Source organism: Schistocerca cancellata, chromosome 3 (genome assembly GCF_023864275.1).
Source record: "Schistocerca cancellata isolate TAMUIC-IGC-003103 chromosome 3, iqSchCanc2.1, whole genome shotgun sequence".
In the NCBI taxonomy this organism is placed as follows: Eukaryota; Metazoa; Arthropoda; class Insecta; order Orthoptera; family Acrididae; genus Schistocerca; species Schistocerca cancellata.
Window position 1 is genome coordinate 830,836,357 of NC_064628.1, and position 17,977 is coordinate 830,854,333.

At 43.9% G+C, this 17,977-nt stretch overlaps 1 protein-coding gene across 1 annotated transcript in view; it reads left to right on the forward strand.

Moving 5' to 3' along the window:
• Positions 1-17,977, forward strand: part of LOC126176597 (homeobox protein B-H1-like) — a 521,496-nt gene that overhangs the window by 385,357 nt on the left and 118,162 nt on the right. Inside the window, exon 4 of the mRNA XM_049923758.1 lies at positions 6,418-6,646. Within this exon, the coding sequence (XP_049779715.1) occupies positions 6,418-6,646 (229 nt within the window). The remainder of the gene's footprint in view (positions 1-6,417; positions 6,647-17,977) is intronic.

The following is a 17,977-nucleotide window of genomic DNA, read 5'->3' on the forward strand; positions in this document are numbered from 1 at the left end:
GTGTTTGACACAGCTGTGTGCCCACAACGCATTACAAAAATCATATGTTTTCAAGTAACGAGGGTGTCGCATTAGCGATGAAAGGCACACCCTAATGGGTTGTTCTCCAGGTGTTTGACACAGCTGTGTCCCGACGACGCACGTGCAGGTGGTCAATTAACTTTCTTACGGAAACATTTACGACAGCAGTTTCCGCTACAGTGACAGTCTTCACAGGTCAAGAATTTGCGTTACAAATCTGTAGAAACAAAATCTTATGAATATAAGTGTCCAAAAAATTTTCGCCGGCATTGTGATACATTCACGCATTTACACACACATTTCATAACTCTTAAAGTACGATTCTTTGTTTCCAACATCCTTTTTCACAAGTCAAGAGTCCCTAACTTCTATTCATTATTCCTTACCTTATTCGTCAACACTTCTTCAATATTTCATCATAACATACGTAGCATAATCAAATAACTCATATAGCATTAGCTTATTGATCATAAACATACCTCAGCAGCATAATACACATCGTCGTCGTAATAGTAACATCATAACACCTCAGTCAAATCTCAAAAACGTCGTAGATTTCTGCAATAATTTCAGAATCTAAAAAAATTCTCTGCTCATGTCAAAAGTGTCATCTACCTCAAACGTTCTTTAAAAATCATGATCCCATACCAAATACATCATTCAAAGCACTCATAGTATCACAATGGGTCCGAAAAAATATGAAGAGTTCACACAGTACAGACAAAATACAATTTCGTAAGTGTGAAGTTATCCAACTCTGTAATTGCCTAAACATGTGGCACTGACGTAATAAAGAAGATTGTTTCTCTGTTAAATGATCAGATAGCTGGGTAATTTATGTGTTAGAGAAATATGGTACCGATGTGTTAAATTGTATAAGCAAATACCATATTAGCTAGGGCTCCTTGTGCTTGCCAAACACATGGTACACAAAGTAGGCGTGTACCCCCCTGAGGTTTAATGTAATTATACCCTCAGGTGTTACAGATTACAGCAATGGAATGAAATGTATCACGCAAAACCTTTGTATCATTGTACTTCAAATATCTTTAAAAAGTAAATGTTTTAAGTACAAAATTAATCACTCAAATACGTGTCCTGTAGCGCTAAATGTGCGTCTTGTTGTAAGATAATCTCTGTGGAAGTGTCGTAGTTATCGTCCTCCGAAAGCTAAGTTCTGCAGAAGTCAATGTACTTACCTCATGATACACAAAAGTGAAATGCTTTGCGTATAGATTTCATAGTTATTACGCTTATTGTCGTGGTGAAGAACGTACTGTGCTGTAACGTATTGTTGTGCTACGGAAAAGGCTGTCTCATTGTAGCTATACCACAAAAGTTACTAATAAAACATGTTTTGCTTTCCAGAAGAATTCAGAAAAAACTGTGCAGATATAAAACAGATACACCGCAAAAGCAACATTGTAAATTGTCACGCATTAGCAGCGTCGTGATAAAATCGTGTAGCTGTCACATAAACTAACCACTGTGTCATCTGGCATTTCACAGAAAGCACCTCAAATCCAGAATCCACTCTCAAGCAAACCAAAATGTTGCATGAAAATTTCATTAGCAGTGCTGGTATATGTTCTAAGTATGTAAGCCGTATATTCGTTACGTAATCGTGCAACTAACAAGGAGGAATGTATAAATAACAACACTGTGTCGTCTGTTCGCAATAACAATGCATTCGCAATTACTTGTCTAAGTTACCTGTGTTCTTGACTGGATGGTTAGTTAGCTTTAAAACATAGTTGCATGTTAACAGTTTCTCAGTGTGACAAATTGTACAAGTGGTGTGAGTCATTGCCTATTGTCTCTTTGTTGGCGCGCGTCGTTATTGGGATTTGGAGACCTAACTTCTACAAATTCACGTTGCCCAGAGGGCCCAGCTCTGTTAGAAACCCGCCAGTTCTGATGAAATTCACGTCTGTCGTTTTGTCGGTAGCTTACATAGTTTCTTTCTTGTCTGTCACGTGGTGGACAATTTCTCCCTGAGTCGTAACTGCGTGCTGGACCGTTGCGTCTAAAGTTATTCTGTCTCCCTTGATAATAGTTATTTTGGTTCCCATATTGTCTGTTTCTCTGATTGTCTCTGTGATAGTCATTACTGCGGAAAGGTGATCTTTCCCTGTAACTATTACTCTGCCAGTGGTTGTCATATGGGTGGTGTCTGTTTTGGTCACGATTTACGTTGTAAGAATAGGTTTGTCGTGGCCATTTATTGTTTCTGTCGTCACGGAATTGTGACGGATGTGACGTGTAGTGATTGTTTTCCTGTTTTCGCATCCCGCGACTGTCTGTGTCAATTTCCAGTTCTTGTAACAGTCCCTGAAAAGCTTCAATGTCGTCTTTGCAACGTCCTGCCAAAATAATATGTCGTAAATGTTCAGGTAATTTGATTAAACAAATGCGGATGAGTTCTGAGGGGCTGTATGGGTTTGACAGGTATTGATTCTTGTGCAACATGTCTTCAAAATATTTCACAAGACTGGAAAATTCAGATTGTTCGAAGTGTTTCATCATCATGATGCTATGTTTTACTCGGTCCTGTGTGGCTTGAGACCAATATGCTGAGAGGAAGGCATGGTAAAATTCTCCTTCACTGTGGCAATCGTGAATGACCGATCGCATTCTTACAGCTGGTTCATTCTCTAAGTAGCCACACATAAATTCTAACCTGTGCTCCAATGACCAGTTGGGAGGGAAACAATGAGAGAATTGACGGAGCCACGCTTGTGGATGAATGTCGTTGGCAGAATTCTTAAACGTTTTGAATTTACGTGTAGTAATGAACAGCTTATAATCAAAATCATCGTGTCGGCGAGTAGCATATCGGTCATTGTTACGTCGTGTCGGCAGTTCCATCTCAAAATTCGGTGTACCTTGCCAATTTCTTTCATAATTACCGAAATGCCCTGTATTATTTTGTGGCTTTTCCATATTTCTATGTCCCTCTTCCCGTATTGGGGCGCGAGTGTCCTCTGAAATACGTAATTCTTGTATTACCTGTGTCAGCTGTTCTTGTACTTCCCGGATTTCTCTTCGGTGTTGCGTATTAATTTGATTCAGATTTTGTTTCAGTTTCCTAATTTGTTCGCACTCTTCTGTGTCATTAAAGACTACCGGTTTTGTGTCATTCAGATTATCATCTACCTTCGTAGATAAGTTAGTGACCTGATCCGAAAGTTCGCCTACTTTCTCTGATAATGAACTAATTTCCTCCATGTGTCTTTCTGAACCAATTTTCAGAGTATCTACTGTGTCCTTTAAGTTTTCCTGAGTTTTTGCAAGTTGCGTAACCGAATCGGTAGATGCAACTGAGTCCATTTTAGCTTGCAAGGTCTCATGATTTTCATGAACAATTGTTTGCAGTTCTTTTATGGCTGCTTCGTGATTCTGTAATGCATTTTCATGCAGCGAAAAAATAGGCTGAAAATGCTCACAAATTTGTGTTTTTACGTCATTACAGACTTTTTGACATTTCGATTCAATGTTATGTAACTCAGTAGTTAAATCTTCACGTGTTTGTTCAAGTGTGGTGTCTAACTTCCGAAGATTTTGTTCCATTGTGCCTAACTGTTGCAGCTTTTGCTGTGTTTGTCTCTGATTTTGTTCCATTGTGACTAACTTTTTAAGATTTTGTTCCACTGTGTCTAACTGTTGCTGTGTTTGTCTCTGGTATTGTTCCATTGTGTCTAACTTTTGAAGCTTTTGTCCCATTTGTTGCATTAATTGTAATAACAATGCATTAGTGTCTGGAATCTGTTCCTCTACGCTTTTCGGCAGTGCATTTGCACCAGCAACATTCACATTTTGACAAGCAGAAAATGTATCTTGACTTATTTGAGAAAACGGTGAGGACGCAAAACCTGAATCTACAGTATTTGCAATATTGTGTCCTATCATTTCGGATTCCTGAGGCGAGCTGTTGCCGACCGATCGATCGATAATGCTTCCCTGTTCACTACCTGTTTCACTGCCTACGCCATTGTTTGACGCCCGCTCCATTTCCCTGTGCACAGTTACCAAATTACTACTTTGAACATTAGTAAATTCATTACTCGGCGGCGCTGATAAGCTACGCTCGTCGTCACTATTATTTCTCAGTTTAGTTTGGAGCCTAGTGTTACGTTTTTCACACGCCATTATTGTCACAATATTTCACACGATAACACAAAAAAGCACAATTTGAAGTACAAAAATAGGAGAACACATTAACATAGCACTGAAAATAATATCTAGTTAATTGCAAGCGTAGCTGCGAAATACTTGGTGCAAATCTATATGCATGCCACAACTGTTTTACTGTACAACAATGAAAGACTGCAACTACCAAGGAGATTCTCTCTACAATTACGCGCTAAAGCTACACTAAATACACAAACTACAAGAAAAAATCAGAAGATTCCAGTGAGGTATCCTAGGCTAAGGGTCGACATATGAAACGTCCCCTTAGAACAATTTATACAAGACTGTGCTTAACCTGGCACACAATAATTTTAACGCAACGCAATCTGACTATCAAAAATCCCTGCAAAAGAATGGCCCTGAGTAACATTAAACTATACCTTTCAGAAATCACTTACCTCACAAAAATCTTCGTTACTCGAACTACTGCAATACAGCGAGTGCCACTACTGCCAGCTAAATAAAAGATACAAACTACGGAAGGCACTAACTACTGATAGTCTTAGCAAATGAAAGATTCTAATAGAGAACAAACAATGTATTTACCTCAAGATTCATAATATATACAGCAGTTCATGACATTTTTCAAAACTCCGCCATCTCTCTCCCCACATCCACCACTGCTGGCGGCTCACCTCCAACTGCGCAACGCTACGCGCTGTTCACATCCAGCTATAGCAGTTCATGACAACAATGGCAGACAACAATGCAAACTAGCCACATACTGCACACAGCACAGCCAGTGATTTTCATATAGAGCGCTACGTGGCATTACCCATATAAAAATCTAAACAGCCTACTTACATTATTTGCAAGAACTTTCTGCCAGAGATATGCGAGGAATATTTATGAAACTGGTTGAGATGGAGTTGCTTTCAGTGACAGCAGCAATACCTGTGGGATTTTAAACCGACTGTCCTCGACAAGACGTGATACACATCTTCGGTCCGTGTCGGTTAACATCCTTTCACCATCACTGTTCTTACGCTGTCCTATATTGCTCCAAGTGTTACACCGTTCTTTATATATATGTTCGACTTTGGTACACCAACAAATCGACAACTTTATGTACGGTATGGTAATGGAGATGTCGAAACATGATAGCTTCTTTCTGTCGCGTCTCGACGTCGACCTATTTTACAACGCTGATTACATAGTTGTATAAACGAATGGTGCATACACCACCACTTCAGTGCAATGACTTACGTCAGCCCCTAACTTCTGCATCATCTTCAGCAGTCCAGAATGTCAAGCGCGCTCTTTTAAGGGCTGACAAATATTTTGTGAAGTGAGTTATCTTTCTAGGTGTCACAGCAAATGCCACTGTACGAATTTACTTTTTAATCTATTCTATTTCAGGTCTGAACTTCGGAAATTACGACTCTCCTATTGAAACAAACAAAAAAATTCACTGTTGGCTAAGTAGGATAAACGTATGCGAGGGGATATCAAAATATTTCGGGACTATTCGCGCATCGTAGTTCCGGTCGCTTTCGCTGAATGTCCTCACTCAGACACTTTAAAACTTGGCAGTAGTGGCTGCTGTTGACAGTCACATCCCTGTGGACGAATTCGTGATGCATTGTGCCACGAATGTCGAACAAGACGATGAACATGCACTTGGCCTCGCTGCAGACCTGCTTAGCCTTTTGCGGTCGTGGAGATGACAGGTTCTTCACTTTTGACGTCTGCTGGTTTGTCTTAGGGTCGTGCCCGTAAACCCAAGTTTCGTCACCCTTGACTTTCCTCGACATGAAGGACCGGACATCCACGGCACGCTGAACCGTGTTCTTGGTAGACATCGACGCTGTGCTCCTTCTGCTTCTCGGTCAGCGGCCTAGGTACGAACACCCCGCGTGTTGGAATCACGCGTCAGTGTTGACTGCACTGTTCCGTACGATAAACGGACAATGGCAGTATTGTTGTTGATTGTTGTCCTACGGTCCTCCTGCACAATGTTTCGACGTTCCCGGGTATTTTGCTCGTGGGAGGTCGTCCTGATCTCTCGTTGTCATCCAATGATGATCGTCCCATCTCGAAGCACGCGTGCCATTCAGAACACCTCGCAGGACTCACTGCAGCATCCCCCTTCGCGTTTTACAGAGCTAGTCTCGAAACGTGTCGATACCCCGCCGTACATGTGTGATGTAAGCCGCAGTAGAGTAGGAAACAAACGCTGATAGCTCGCACCCGTGTGTGTTGCAGCGACGTTCCCGATCACCAGGCGGATCGGCCACCCGTACCAGAACCGGACGCCGCCCAAGCGCAAGAAGCCGCGCACTTCGTTCACGCGGCTGCAAATCGCCGAGCTGGAGAAGCGCTTCCACAAGCAGAAGTACCTGGCGTCCGCCGAGCGCGCCGCGCTCGCCAAGACGCTCAAGATGACGGACGCGCAGGTCAAGACCTGGTTCCAGAATCGCAGGACCAAGTGGAGGTGAGTCTCACTTCTGGCTCGGCCAGCACCCTGCACCACTCGGGATAGTTCTACATCTCAATGTAACTTTACAGTTTCATGAGGTGCCCACTTACATCGGGTGAGAAGGCTCCCCACGCAGCCCACGTTTAACGGCTCCCTCCCAATCCAGGAACGTCGTGCACTTCAACTCATTTCCCGTATCTGACTATCTTCACCCACACACCTCCCATAAACTTAATCACAACTCCGAAAACTCTGTAGGCTCTCCTAGTCTGTCAACACATTCCACCTTCCCTTCTTCTCTGAACACTCCATGTCCTTCCTTGTCGTAAATTCAGTCACCTTCCCTACCAGACCATGAACTCATCCCTGAGATCTACCCTTTATTCCAAATGTAACCTCTCCTACCTATTCCAGTCCACCACAAATGACAGCTCAAATCCACTCTTTCCTTCTCCAGCTGGTATCCCAGTCATCTCTAGCACCTCGTTCCTTCCCATATAGAAATTCCACATAATATCTTCCCCATTTCTTTACTGTGTGACTACATCACTAAAAATTAATATTCACAATTATCTCAGATTACGAACTAATATCCACGCCCCTCATGTAATCTATTGATCTCTGCGTCATTATCACCAGGGGAAGCCAGCAGAGGACATTTTTGAACCAGATGCTAAACTGTCTGCTTTTCAGCGCTGCAGTCGCAACTAGGAGAAGTTATTTTCTTGCACTTGGCTAGACAATCGGCAGACGTGCCGGTGTTGGTTGTTATTAAGTTTAAACCCGACGAGATCTTGCGTGGCAATTCGATGCAGGTAGCTTGGTTGATATATACAGCATCTTAAGCTGTTCTGTCGCAGCATTAATTTACCATATATGTCTCCAGCAGTCAGTAGTATTAAAGCCGTTGGCAACTAACATCTTTGCACTTTCCAAGGGTGGGTGACGAGAGCAAGGTCTTCGTTTACTGATGGTTGGAATGTCTGCGTGAACAGCAGGGCACGATTTGAGCTTTTAGCAGTGGGGGGGATGTCTTAGGGGGTTAGTAGAATTATATATGTTACTAGTTTGGACCGTGGCGTTACGCTATTTATAAATAGATGTTAATGCCGAAACTCACTATTCACGCGTATGCACTATCAGAAAAGCCATCCCATGTTATATCTTTAAAAGTACATTATAGATAAAGCTTATTAACAAAATCATCTACATACAGGTATACGAGGGGAATTCAAAAAGTAGAGGGACATTTGTGAAAAGCTGTACTTATTATGATGATAGAAAACTGAAACATATTAATAGTATTAATAGTAAGACTTATTAAAAACTTTCAGTGTTCGGCTCCACAAATTTAAATTATATGTAAAGTTTTACTCCAGTGCGTGGGAAATAAACATCCCAGGTTGGGACGCATAAACTAAAACCAGAGGAGGGGATGATCTGATGCAGAGGGGGGGAAATCCCCCCATCCCCCCCTGCAAATCGCACACTGGTGAACAGTGAGGTAAGGATTTTTCTGTAGTTTTTTGTTCTCCCGTATAAGTGTATATTCCGGCCATAGACTTGGAGGTGGTACGTGGCTGAAAATGGACAGTCACAAACTAGGGTTAGGTATGATTGTATCAGTTATAAGACCCATGCTACGGCTGAGCTGTGTGTCACACATCTTGTGTGAGATTTATTCACTCAATCTGGGCATCAATATTCCGTAACAGGGTAGACCAATCCCAGATCTGAAGTACGGAGAGTCGATGCAGAGGATCCTCATGATGTGCCAGAGTTTCTGGACAATGTTATATCGGGATCTGATTTTGGCAGCTTTTCTTAACAGATGTTGTTGTAACTGGGCTTTCTATCAAGCGCTTTCCCTAGATATTTCGATTTTCTGTTACGTATAAATACTCTATCTTCAAAATAGAACGTGAGCTCTTTGCTGGACAACATGTTGTTTAGGCTCTACAAAGAGTTAACAGGAGACCACATCATATCACCCTCACAATATAGAGAATATTACTTTCTAAATCGTTTTTACGAAAATTGTATAATGTTATTATGATACGACTAAACAGTGGCAATTTGGCGCTTAGAAGACTGGTAAAAAAGTAGAGAGATATGCTCCCTTCATTGTGATGCATATGTGGCCATTGATGCTTCTATCAAATGACATGTGCTATCTTTTCATACATAGAACGATTACCATTTAGTCGTAAAGGAAAAATCAAATTATCCCGTACTCGATGTCTCTCTACATCTAATGATTTCAGCTTCTGTACGTATTGGATTTTACTAAGTGCTCGTTATGGGTCATTGTAAAGTATTCCACACAGTCCTTCATTGCGTTCCTCGAAGTGCGTAAACTACAGCTTGTGTGTTTGACTAGTGTTCGGCTTCGCGCACAGCTTCAACAATTTTTTGAGACTTCCTCTTCTAGCATGTGCCTCCAGATGCCCGTATCTTGAATACTTTTGATAAACTCTTTTAATAAAGGACTAAATATTAATCCAGTTCCATAACTATATGAGTAACATGTCGTGCTTAGGACGGCCGTTCAGAGCGTGGTAGTGAAAGACTAGTCCACAACTGCCATACTTCATTTTGCAAGAAATGTTTTTTAGCGACAGTTGCAGTTATATATGGGAATGGGTTAATAATTAGTATTCAAGGTTCCTCCGTTTTGCCATTTCTAAAGGACTTTTGTGTGAAAAACGCCTTGCTCTCATGAAATATTTCTTTTGCATCCCAGTCCTAGAGAACACTAGACCTAACGTATCCAGAAGCGGAAATCCACTTCTCGATGTTTTGTGTACAGCTACAAGCTTTCACTCACTGTCCTCACTAGTGCTTCTTCACTGGTATGAAGCGGTGGACCTGTTTATCATCCACAGTAACAGGCTGACGTACAAAACGGCTTACGCATGTATGGCAAAGAACACATTTATCCGCATCCACCCTTCTTCTGATATTTGCATTTCATTCTTTAAGTAAGTATTATTATACTCACTTTGACCCCCTGCACAAGGTTAAGGAGTCTCTTCGCACCTATTATTTGCATAAACTCTGTTACTGTCCGACTGCATTCAGAAAACAACAAAAGCTTGGCGGTCAGACACCACTTGCCGTCTCCACTTAACCAGCGACTGGTTTCGGTCAAGATCCGTGATCTCTGTGAAGAAAAACGCTAGAAAATAATTAAAAACAAGAGAATTCACTGTAACTCGCATGTAAACTCGTTAGTATCAATGGGAACCACGCAGTTCATTGCCATTTTCATCAATCTCGGATAGTTCGTTTTTCAACCAAATCCTCCTCCAGCCAGTTGTTAACTTTTCCTCAGTCCCTGGAATTCTCACACAAAGCTCACTCAGTTCTCGAGTCGAGAACAGCTTCGAAAGGCTACTGAACATATGACCTTTCAGAATGAATTTTCACTCTGCAGCGGAGTATGCACCAGGTTTTAAACTTACGCACACTCCACTGGAGAGTGAATGTTCAGTGTGGAAACAATCCCTAGGCTGCGACTACGCCATTTATGCGCAACACCTTCTCTTTCAGAAGTGTTAGTCCAGCAGGGTACGCAGCAGAACTTCTGTGAATTTTTGGCAAGTAGGAGACAGGTAGTGGCGGAAGTAAGGCTGTGAGCGCGGGTCGTGAGTAATGCGTGTATTCCTCAATCTGTAGAGCATTCGCCAGCAAAAGGCAAAGACTGCGTGTTCGAGTACCGGTTCGGCACACTATTGTAATCTGCCAGGAAGTTCCATTTGTCGTCTCCATTCGGAACTACCACTTGGTGGAAGTGTTTGCCGCTATTATTTGCACCTTAACGGCCAATGGAATGTGCGGAAGTTTAAGGCCTGAGCACACTACGGTGCTGAGTGGAAATTCATTCCAAAAATTCATATATTCAGCAGACTTTGTAACTGTTCTCGCCTCAAGAATTTGGCGAGTTTCTTACAGGAACTCCAGAGACTGAGGCAAAGCATATCTGGCACCATGATTCCACGCCCATTAACGTCATGGGAACCCTCTTACCTTTATATGCCTTTATATGTTTTTTCGGTCCTATTACAGCGATATTTTATTTCTTCGCGTTACAAAAGCTCCTCTCTTAGACCTTGAATAATTGATCATTAAAATGTCTCGAGTGGTTACACGGATAGTTTTGCATGCGAATATAGTATATTTTCGTGCGATTGTGTGGTGGGTATTTCTGTTTCTGTCTAGCCTCACAGAACTTCCTGCGATGTGGTGGTCCCACCTCGGAGTTCATGAACCACGTCAGATATGCTTTTAGTAGCATGTCAGGTCAAACTGTTGATGGTTGCTTTTATCTGAGAGGTGTGTTACCTGCAGGCTGTTAGGCGGGAGGCCCAACCATGTAGGCTGTGTTTCAGTCAAGCACTGTAAATTATGCTGGGTTAAATACCGCTTGTAATTTTCTATAACTCCCTGCCATTTTCGAGATCTGTTTTCATGTTACCATCTCCTCCGAAAGTTAGCTGAAAAATCTGAAAGTGATGTACGTAAAAATACACTAAATAACCAAAGAAACTGGTACAACTGCCAAATATCGTGTAGGACCCCTGCGAGCACACATAATGCCCCAACACGACGTGGCATGGACTCGACTAATGTCTGAAGTAGTGCCGTAGGGAAGTGACACCGTGAATCCTGCAGAGCTGTCCATAAAACCGTAGGAGTGCGAGGGGTTGGAGATCTCTTCTGAACAGCACGTTGCCAGGCATCCCAGATATGCTCAATAATGTTCATGTCTGGAGAGTTTGATGGCCAGTGTTTAAGCTCAGAAGAGTGTTCCTGGAGCCACTCTTTAGTAATTCTGGACGTGTGGGATATCGCATTGTCCTGCTGGAATTTCACAAGTCCGTCGCTATGCACAAGAATGGATGCAGGTGATCAGACAGGATTCTTATGTACGTGGTACCTGTCAGAGTCGTATTTTGACGTATCATGCGCCCCATATCACTCAAATTGCAGGCGCCCCACATCGTTACAGAGCCTCCGCCAGCTCGAACAGTCCCCTCTTGACATGCAGGATCCATGGATTCATGAGTTTGTCTCCATACCCGTACACGTCTATAAGCTCGACACAATTTGAACGAGACTCGTCCGACAAGGTAACATGTTTCCAGTCATCAACAGTCCAGAGTCAGTGTCCACAGGCCCAGGCAAGGCGGAAAACCATGTGTCGTGCAGTCATCAAGCATACACGAGTGGGCCTTTGGCTCCGAAAGCCCATACCGCTTATGTTACATTAAATGGTTCACACGCTGACACTTGTTGATGATCTAGCATTGAAATCTGCAACAATTTGCAGAAGGGTTGCGCTTCTGTCATGCTGAACGATTGTCTTCAGTCATCGTTGGTCCTGTCCTTGCAGGATATTTTTCCCGTTGCAATGACGTCGGAGATTTGATGTCTTAGCGGATGCCTGATATTCAAAGTACACTCGTGAAAGGATCGTACGGGAAAATCTAAACTTCATCGCTACGTCGGAGATGCTGTGTCCCATCGCTCGTGCGCGGACTATAACACCACGTTCAAACTCACTTAAATCTCGATAATCTGCCATTGTAGCAGTAGTAACAGATCTAACAACTGCGCCAGACACTTGTCTTATATAAGTATTGACGGCAGCAGCTCCGTATTCTGCCTGTTTACATATCCCTGTATTTGAACGCGCATGCCTATACCAGTTTCTTTGGCACTTCACAGTAAAGTAAATGTAAATGTCGTGTGACTAGGGCCTCCCGTCGGGTAGACCGTTCGCCAGGTGCAAGTCTTTCATTTTGACGCCACTGCCACTTCGGCGACTTGTGCGTCGATGGGGATGAAATGATGATTGGGACAACACAACACCCAGTCCCTGAGCGGAGAAAATCTCCGATCTAGCCGGGAATCGAACCCGGGCCCTTAGGATTGACATTCTGTCCCGCTCACCACTTTTTTTTTTCCTCGTTGTTGATCGTTGTGTTTGCGGACGTCACATTACATCCGTTCAAGTTCATTTATTGGTCCTTCCACTCAGTTTTTTTTATTGCAAAGGCCAACCAGCTCCCTGACCGAACACGCTGAGCTACAGTGCTGGCGTTCGCTCAGCTACCAGGGGCGGACGGCACTTCAGTGTATAAACCATTTTAGTGAAATGTTCTTTGGAGGGAGTGGTCATGATCCACATTATTACTGCCTCCTCCTGCTTGGTCCACGCCCTAAGACCCCCCCTACCCCTACCCGCCCCGTCCCCTGTTGCCCCTTGCCACCTCTCGGTTGGTAAGCGGTTGACAGTGCTGTTATCTGAGTCACGGATACACGAAGACTCCTAAACAGCATCCGTTATGTTTTTGAACTGAGGGAGAGACCTTAGTATGCTGCCACGAAAGACTGTAACGATGGCCAGAACTCAAAGCTCGCTCGGCGCCTGGGAAGGCGTGGTGGGAGCAGGGCAGAACAGAGCGGCGCGGCCGGCGCGCCTTGTCTTTTAATTAGCGCCGCCGAGATGGCGGTTCCGTGTCGGCGGGTGGGCGCGGGGCCTGGAATGCGGCGCCGCTCGCCTCCGGCAGAACGCTGCCTCCTGGAGTCCAGGCGTCTGTCTCCAGGCGCTGACGCGTGTCACGCGGCTGCTGCGGCGAAACACCGGCGTAAATACCGCCCTCCGGCAGTAAACTATCCCACACTGGCTGTTCTAGACGCAGCCCGCTATCCGCTGAGCGATTCAAGTCGTGGGACTCAGCTATGCCTCCGACCAATTCTCGACAATTTTCTTCAATCCTGGAAAAGCCCAGGCAACAATGATAGGAAAAGCCGCACATTCCCTCCCAGAGACCTGTACCTGAGAATCCACAATCGTCTAATCCACCTGTCTACAAAACCACAACATTTTCTATTAACACTCGATCAAAACCTAGGCTGAAACACTCACCTAATAACCATTCATAAGAAAGCGTACGATAAACTAAAACATTAGAACTACTGACTGGTCTAAGATGGGGATAACATTCCACGGCCATTATCCATACATACAGGGTGATTCATGTGGCCCAACCTATGGGTTTTACGCAGCCTGCAATGCCTCCAAATACCACGGGCAAGATTCTTATATTCTGTCCCTCAATAAGTGCAAACTATTAGCCCTACAGAGAAAATGAAGACTTTTTCATAGGAAATATAGTGTTGTTAAATTCTACAATGAGATATATTTTCGCTAGAGACTGCAATTTTCGAATTATTAAAAAAACGCAAAATAGTGACCTTGAAACGCGTTTTTCCTCAATAACTCGAAAACTGTGACCTCCATCGAAAACGTATCTCACTACGATATTTAACAGCATTGCATTTCCTACAAAAACATCCTGTTCATTTTTTCTGTAGGGCTAATAATTTTCACATAGCGAGCGAGAGAATACAAAAATCTCGCATGTAGTTTTTGAAGGTGTTGTGGGTTGCATAAAACCCATAGGTTGGAGCAGCTGGATCACCCTGTATAAAACCCTCACCTGTCTTAAGCTTACCTATGCCAATTTAGCATGGACACCCCCTCCTCCCAAGTTTCATCGCTCTCTAACAACGGCATGCAATCCTCCTCTTTTTCAGTATCCAACTACCTCCTCCCACTTGTGTTCTAAACCAGCTCATAATACTGCCATACCTCCTCAAATACCTAGAACACCTTCAGTTTACCTACAAATCTCATAAACTTGAGTCAGAACAGCCTGTGATCTCCTTCACCCTTGAGAGCCCGACCTATTTCCACTCCTCTATCAATACGTCCCATTTTCCCTCATCTGCGAACATTCACTGTCCTTTCAGAGTGTAATTTTCATCACCTTCCCCTCCCCAACCGTGAACTCATCCCAGAAATCTTCTCCTGCTTCCACCCATAACCTATCCTGCCCATCCTAAATGAACTGTTCCTTCGGACAGCGGCGCTGATCGCATCGCCTGTGATCAGGTGCCACTCACGTACACTGCACATGCGGAGCACGTCATCTTCTTTGTATATAGAAACAAATACACTTACACGTACATAAGCATCTAATTTCTTTGTGTGCACGTCCGTGTCTTAGCCAAATTGCCCGAGAATTAATACAAGTTAGGTCCCATAGGCCGGTTCTTACCGATGTTTTCGAGAGGTATTCCTTGGTTGTAAGGCAAATACCAGAAATGGATTTCCTCTCACAAAATATTCTCTCATCTGCGACGCCCATATGCCCCAGTACCAGGTGCCACGCGGGGTAGCCGCGCGGCCTAGGGCGCATTGTCACGGTCTGCGCGGCTCCCTCCGTAGGAGCTTCGAGTCCTCCTTCGGGCATGTGTGTGTTGGCCTTAGCGTAAGTTAGTTTAAGTTAGACTAAATAGAGTGTAAGCTTAGGAACTGGTGACCTCAGCAGTTTGGTCCCATAAGATTTTACCACAAACTTCCAGATTTTCCCCAGTACCATCTCGCCTAGTGTTTGTTTGAAAAGACCTTGACTTACAACGAATCAGCACTGGGGACAACCCGTTTTGCCTTTAGGAGTAGAGAACGAAATGTATTAATGGAAAACAAACTGTCACTTTCCTCTGTGTGGTCCAATAGGTACGCTGGCGACCTTCTACAGCGCACCGCGAGCTCTACCTCCGGCAATACCGAGCGAGTTGGAGTACTGTAGAACACTTAACTCGTATGTCATTCCGGACACCTGTATTTGTTTGTGTTTTCAATGTTTTCCCTAAATCGCTTAAGGCGGATATAAAGATGTTTCTCTTGAAAGAGGACAGCCAGTTTCGTTTCCCATCCTTTCCCGAATTGGAGCATCATTGGAGGACCTGTACTAGAAATCAAAGGAATAAAGCTCATATTCTTGGAAGGAGTCAGAATAATTACTGTTACACAATGTATGTCGTTACTAGCCTGAAGCTATTCATGGAGGCTGCACTAGCATTTGGTATCATTAGAAATTTGCTACGAAATTAAGCCAGAGCTATAGATGACAAACGCTTTTTGCAGAAACTATCATGAGAACCTCAAGGTTAATAAACGCGATGTAGTGCATATAAAGAGACAAAAGGTCTCGATATTTATTATTAGATACCAGTCCTCGGAAAGAAGGAACGTACCGTCGACTCCAATCGTCAGATATGCAGCGAAAGCTCCAATTCGGGCAAAGACGAGGGAAGGAAATCAAATGTGGATAAGATCTTCACAGCTTTCTCGCCGTATAAGATCGCAGCGTGAGCGCCATGTTCCGCAAAGGTACTCTACCCTTCCACTTTGTAGCGAAATACTCGTGCTTTTTTTCATATTTTCGTTCCCGTTGTTGGAAGTCGCATCACTTCCGTGTGCTATACTTCCTAGGTGGCGCAGTAAGTGATTTAATTCTCTTTTATTAGTTTCTTAAGGTGGGCTTTAGAGGCCACGGAGTCCGCAAGTCGTTGTTTATTGAATCGTGTATATTTTCTGCATTTGTAGTAAGTCGTGTTGTTAGACCAGCAGCAAGATATTTTGTATCTTTGCCAAAGTCGATAGCTCCGACGTCGTGAAAATGTTTGATTGAAACTTCCTGGCAGATTAAAACTGTGTGCCGGACCGAGACTCGAACTCGGGACCTTTGCCTTTCGCTGGCAGAAGTAAAGCTGTCAGGACGGGGGCGTGAGTCGTGCTCGGGTAGCTCAGTTGGTAGAGCACTTGCCCGCGAAAGACAAAGGTCCCGAGTTCGAGTCTCGGTCCGGCACACAGTTTTAATCTGCCAGGAAGTTTCGTATCAGCGCACACTCCGCTGCAGAGTGAAAATCTCATTCATGTTTGATTGAGTTTCTAAGTTGAAATAATCTTTTGTCTATTGTGATGGTTATCTTCTAAATATCTGCTCTATAGTTTCTACGTTGGTTTCTGTATATAAACCTATTATTCTAGTGTACCTGGATTCTCCCAGGAGCCAGCTGAGACACTTGTTCTGTACGGCTTGCATGTTTCTTCTTTACGTGTCTCTGTCCAGATCCCAAGAGGTGCTACCATTTTTGATTGGGGAGTAGCACGGTATAATAGTCCTTTAACCTTGGAAAGAAGTTCAGTTGTTTTGCCGTCCCTGAAGCCTTGTGCTAGAGGTCTTGTACGTGGTTATGAAGTAAGAGCTGTCTATCCACAGTTAATCGCAAATATTTGACTCTCGGATTCCATGGTATCTTTGTCCTCAGATAGTTGTTCGGTCAAATTTAGGGCGTTTCCTCTTAGAATGTAGAGATTTTTTCTTTTGAGGGTTACCAGTATGTCAAAATCCGCTTCCTTATGTAAATATCGGCGGTGGGCATTAAAATCTCGCAATGGCTGCTGCACTACAGTTTAGCAGCAGCCCTGCCGATTGTTTCCGCTGCTGGTGGTGTCTCGCGTCGATTGTACGCCGCTTCTACACGCCAAACGTCTTGTATCCCGCCTGGATAGACGGCACGTGGATCTGCTCTTGTGAACCGCTTCTGCAAAATAGGCCGAGAGTGAAGGACGCGAGTAGGAGCAAAAAAAGGTGAAGTACTTCGGTACTGCAAGTAAAGTTAAAGCACCTTTACTGGTGTATAAACATATACAAACACATTACTTAACGTTTGGTACAGATGAGCACGTAGCTGCGAAGCCGTTCATGTATCGAAGCTAACAGTTACTAGAAGTTAAAAAGGCAAAGTGTATAATGGCTTGCCCCCCTACCAGTAGAAGCTAAGTTGCTAGGTCGTCTGCTCTTGATCAAATGAACTGAATCTCTCCACAGTGTCGGCTAGAGGGCGCTGTGGTCGGCGTTGTTCGTCCGCTCTCGTAGTGCCAACCTACGAGAGCGCACGTACGTTGTGGTACCGAAGCTATCGATACCACAAAACGAACTGCTGCCTCTCCCGGCTTATGGCTAGAAATGCTGGTTGTTAAACTGGGTTAAGGGCGAAACCCTTACCTCGGCTGACGAGATTCGTCGGCGGTACTATCTCGATTGCCTCCTTAATAACGCTGTCAGAGAAACCATGAGCTGAGCAGATGACAGTCGTCTTTTCAAAATCGAATATACGCTTTTCCGTTAATTTACCCTTTGCCAGTGCAGACTTATTTTACTGCCACGGTCCTTCGTTGTGTATTATTTGGTGCAACATAGGGAATTTGTCCGGTGAAAGATTTTCTACATTCGCACGCAATGTGCTAGACTCCAGGAGTACGATGTCCAAGGTTATCTCTCATGCTGCCCAGAGTATTCATTATTTTTGCAGGCGGTCAAAACATGGTTGGTTGGTTGGTTGTTTTGGGGAAGGAGACCAGACAGCGTGGTCATCGGTCTCATCGGATTAGGGAAGGATGGGGAAGGAAGTCGGCCGTGCCCT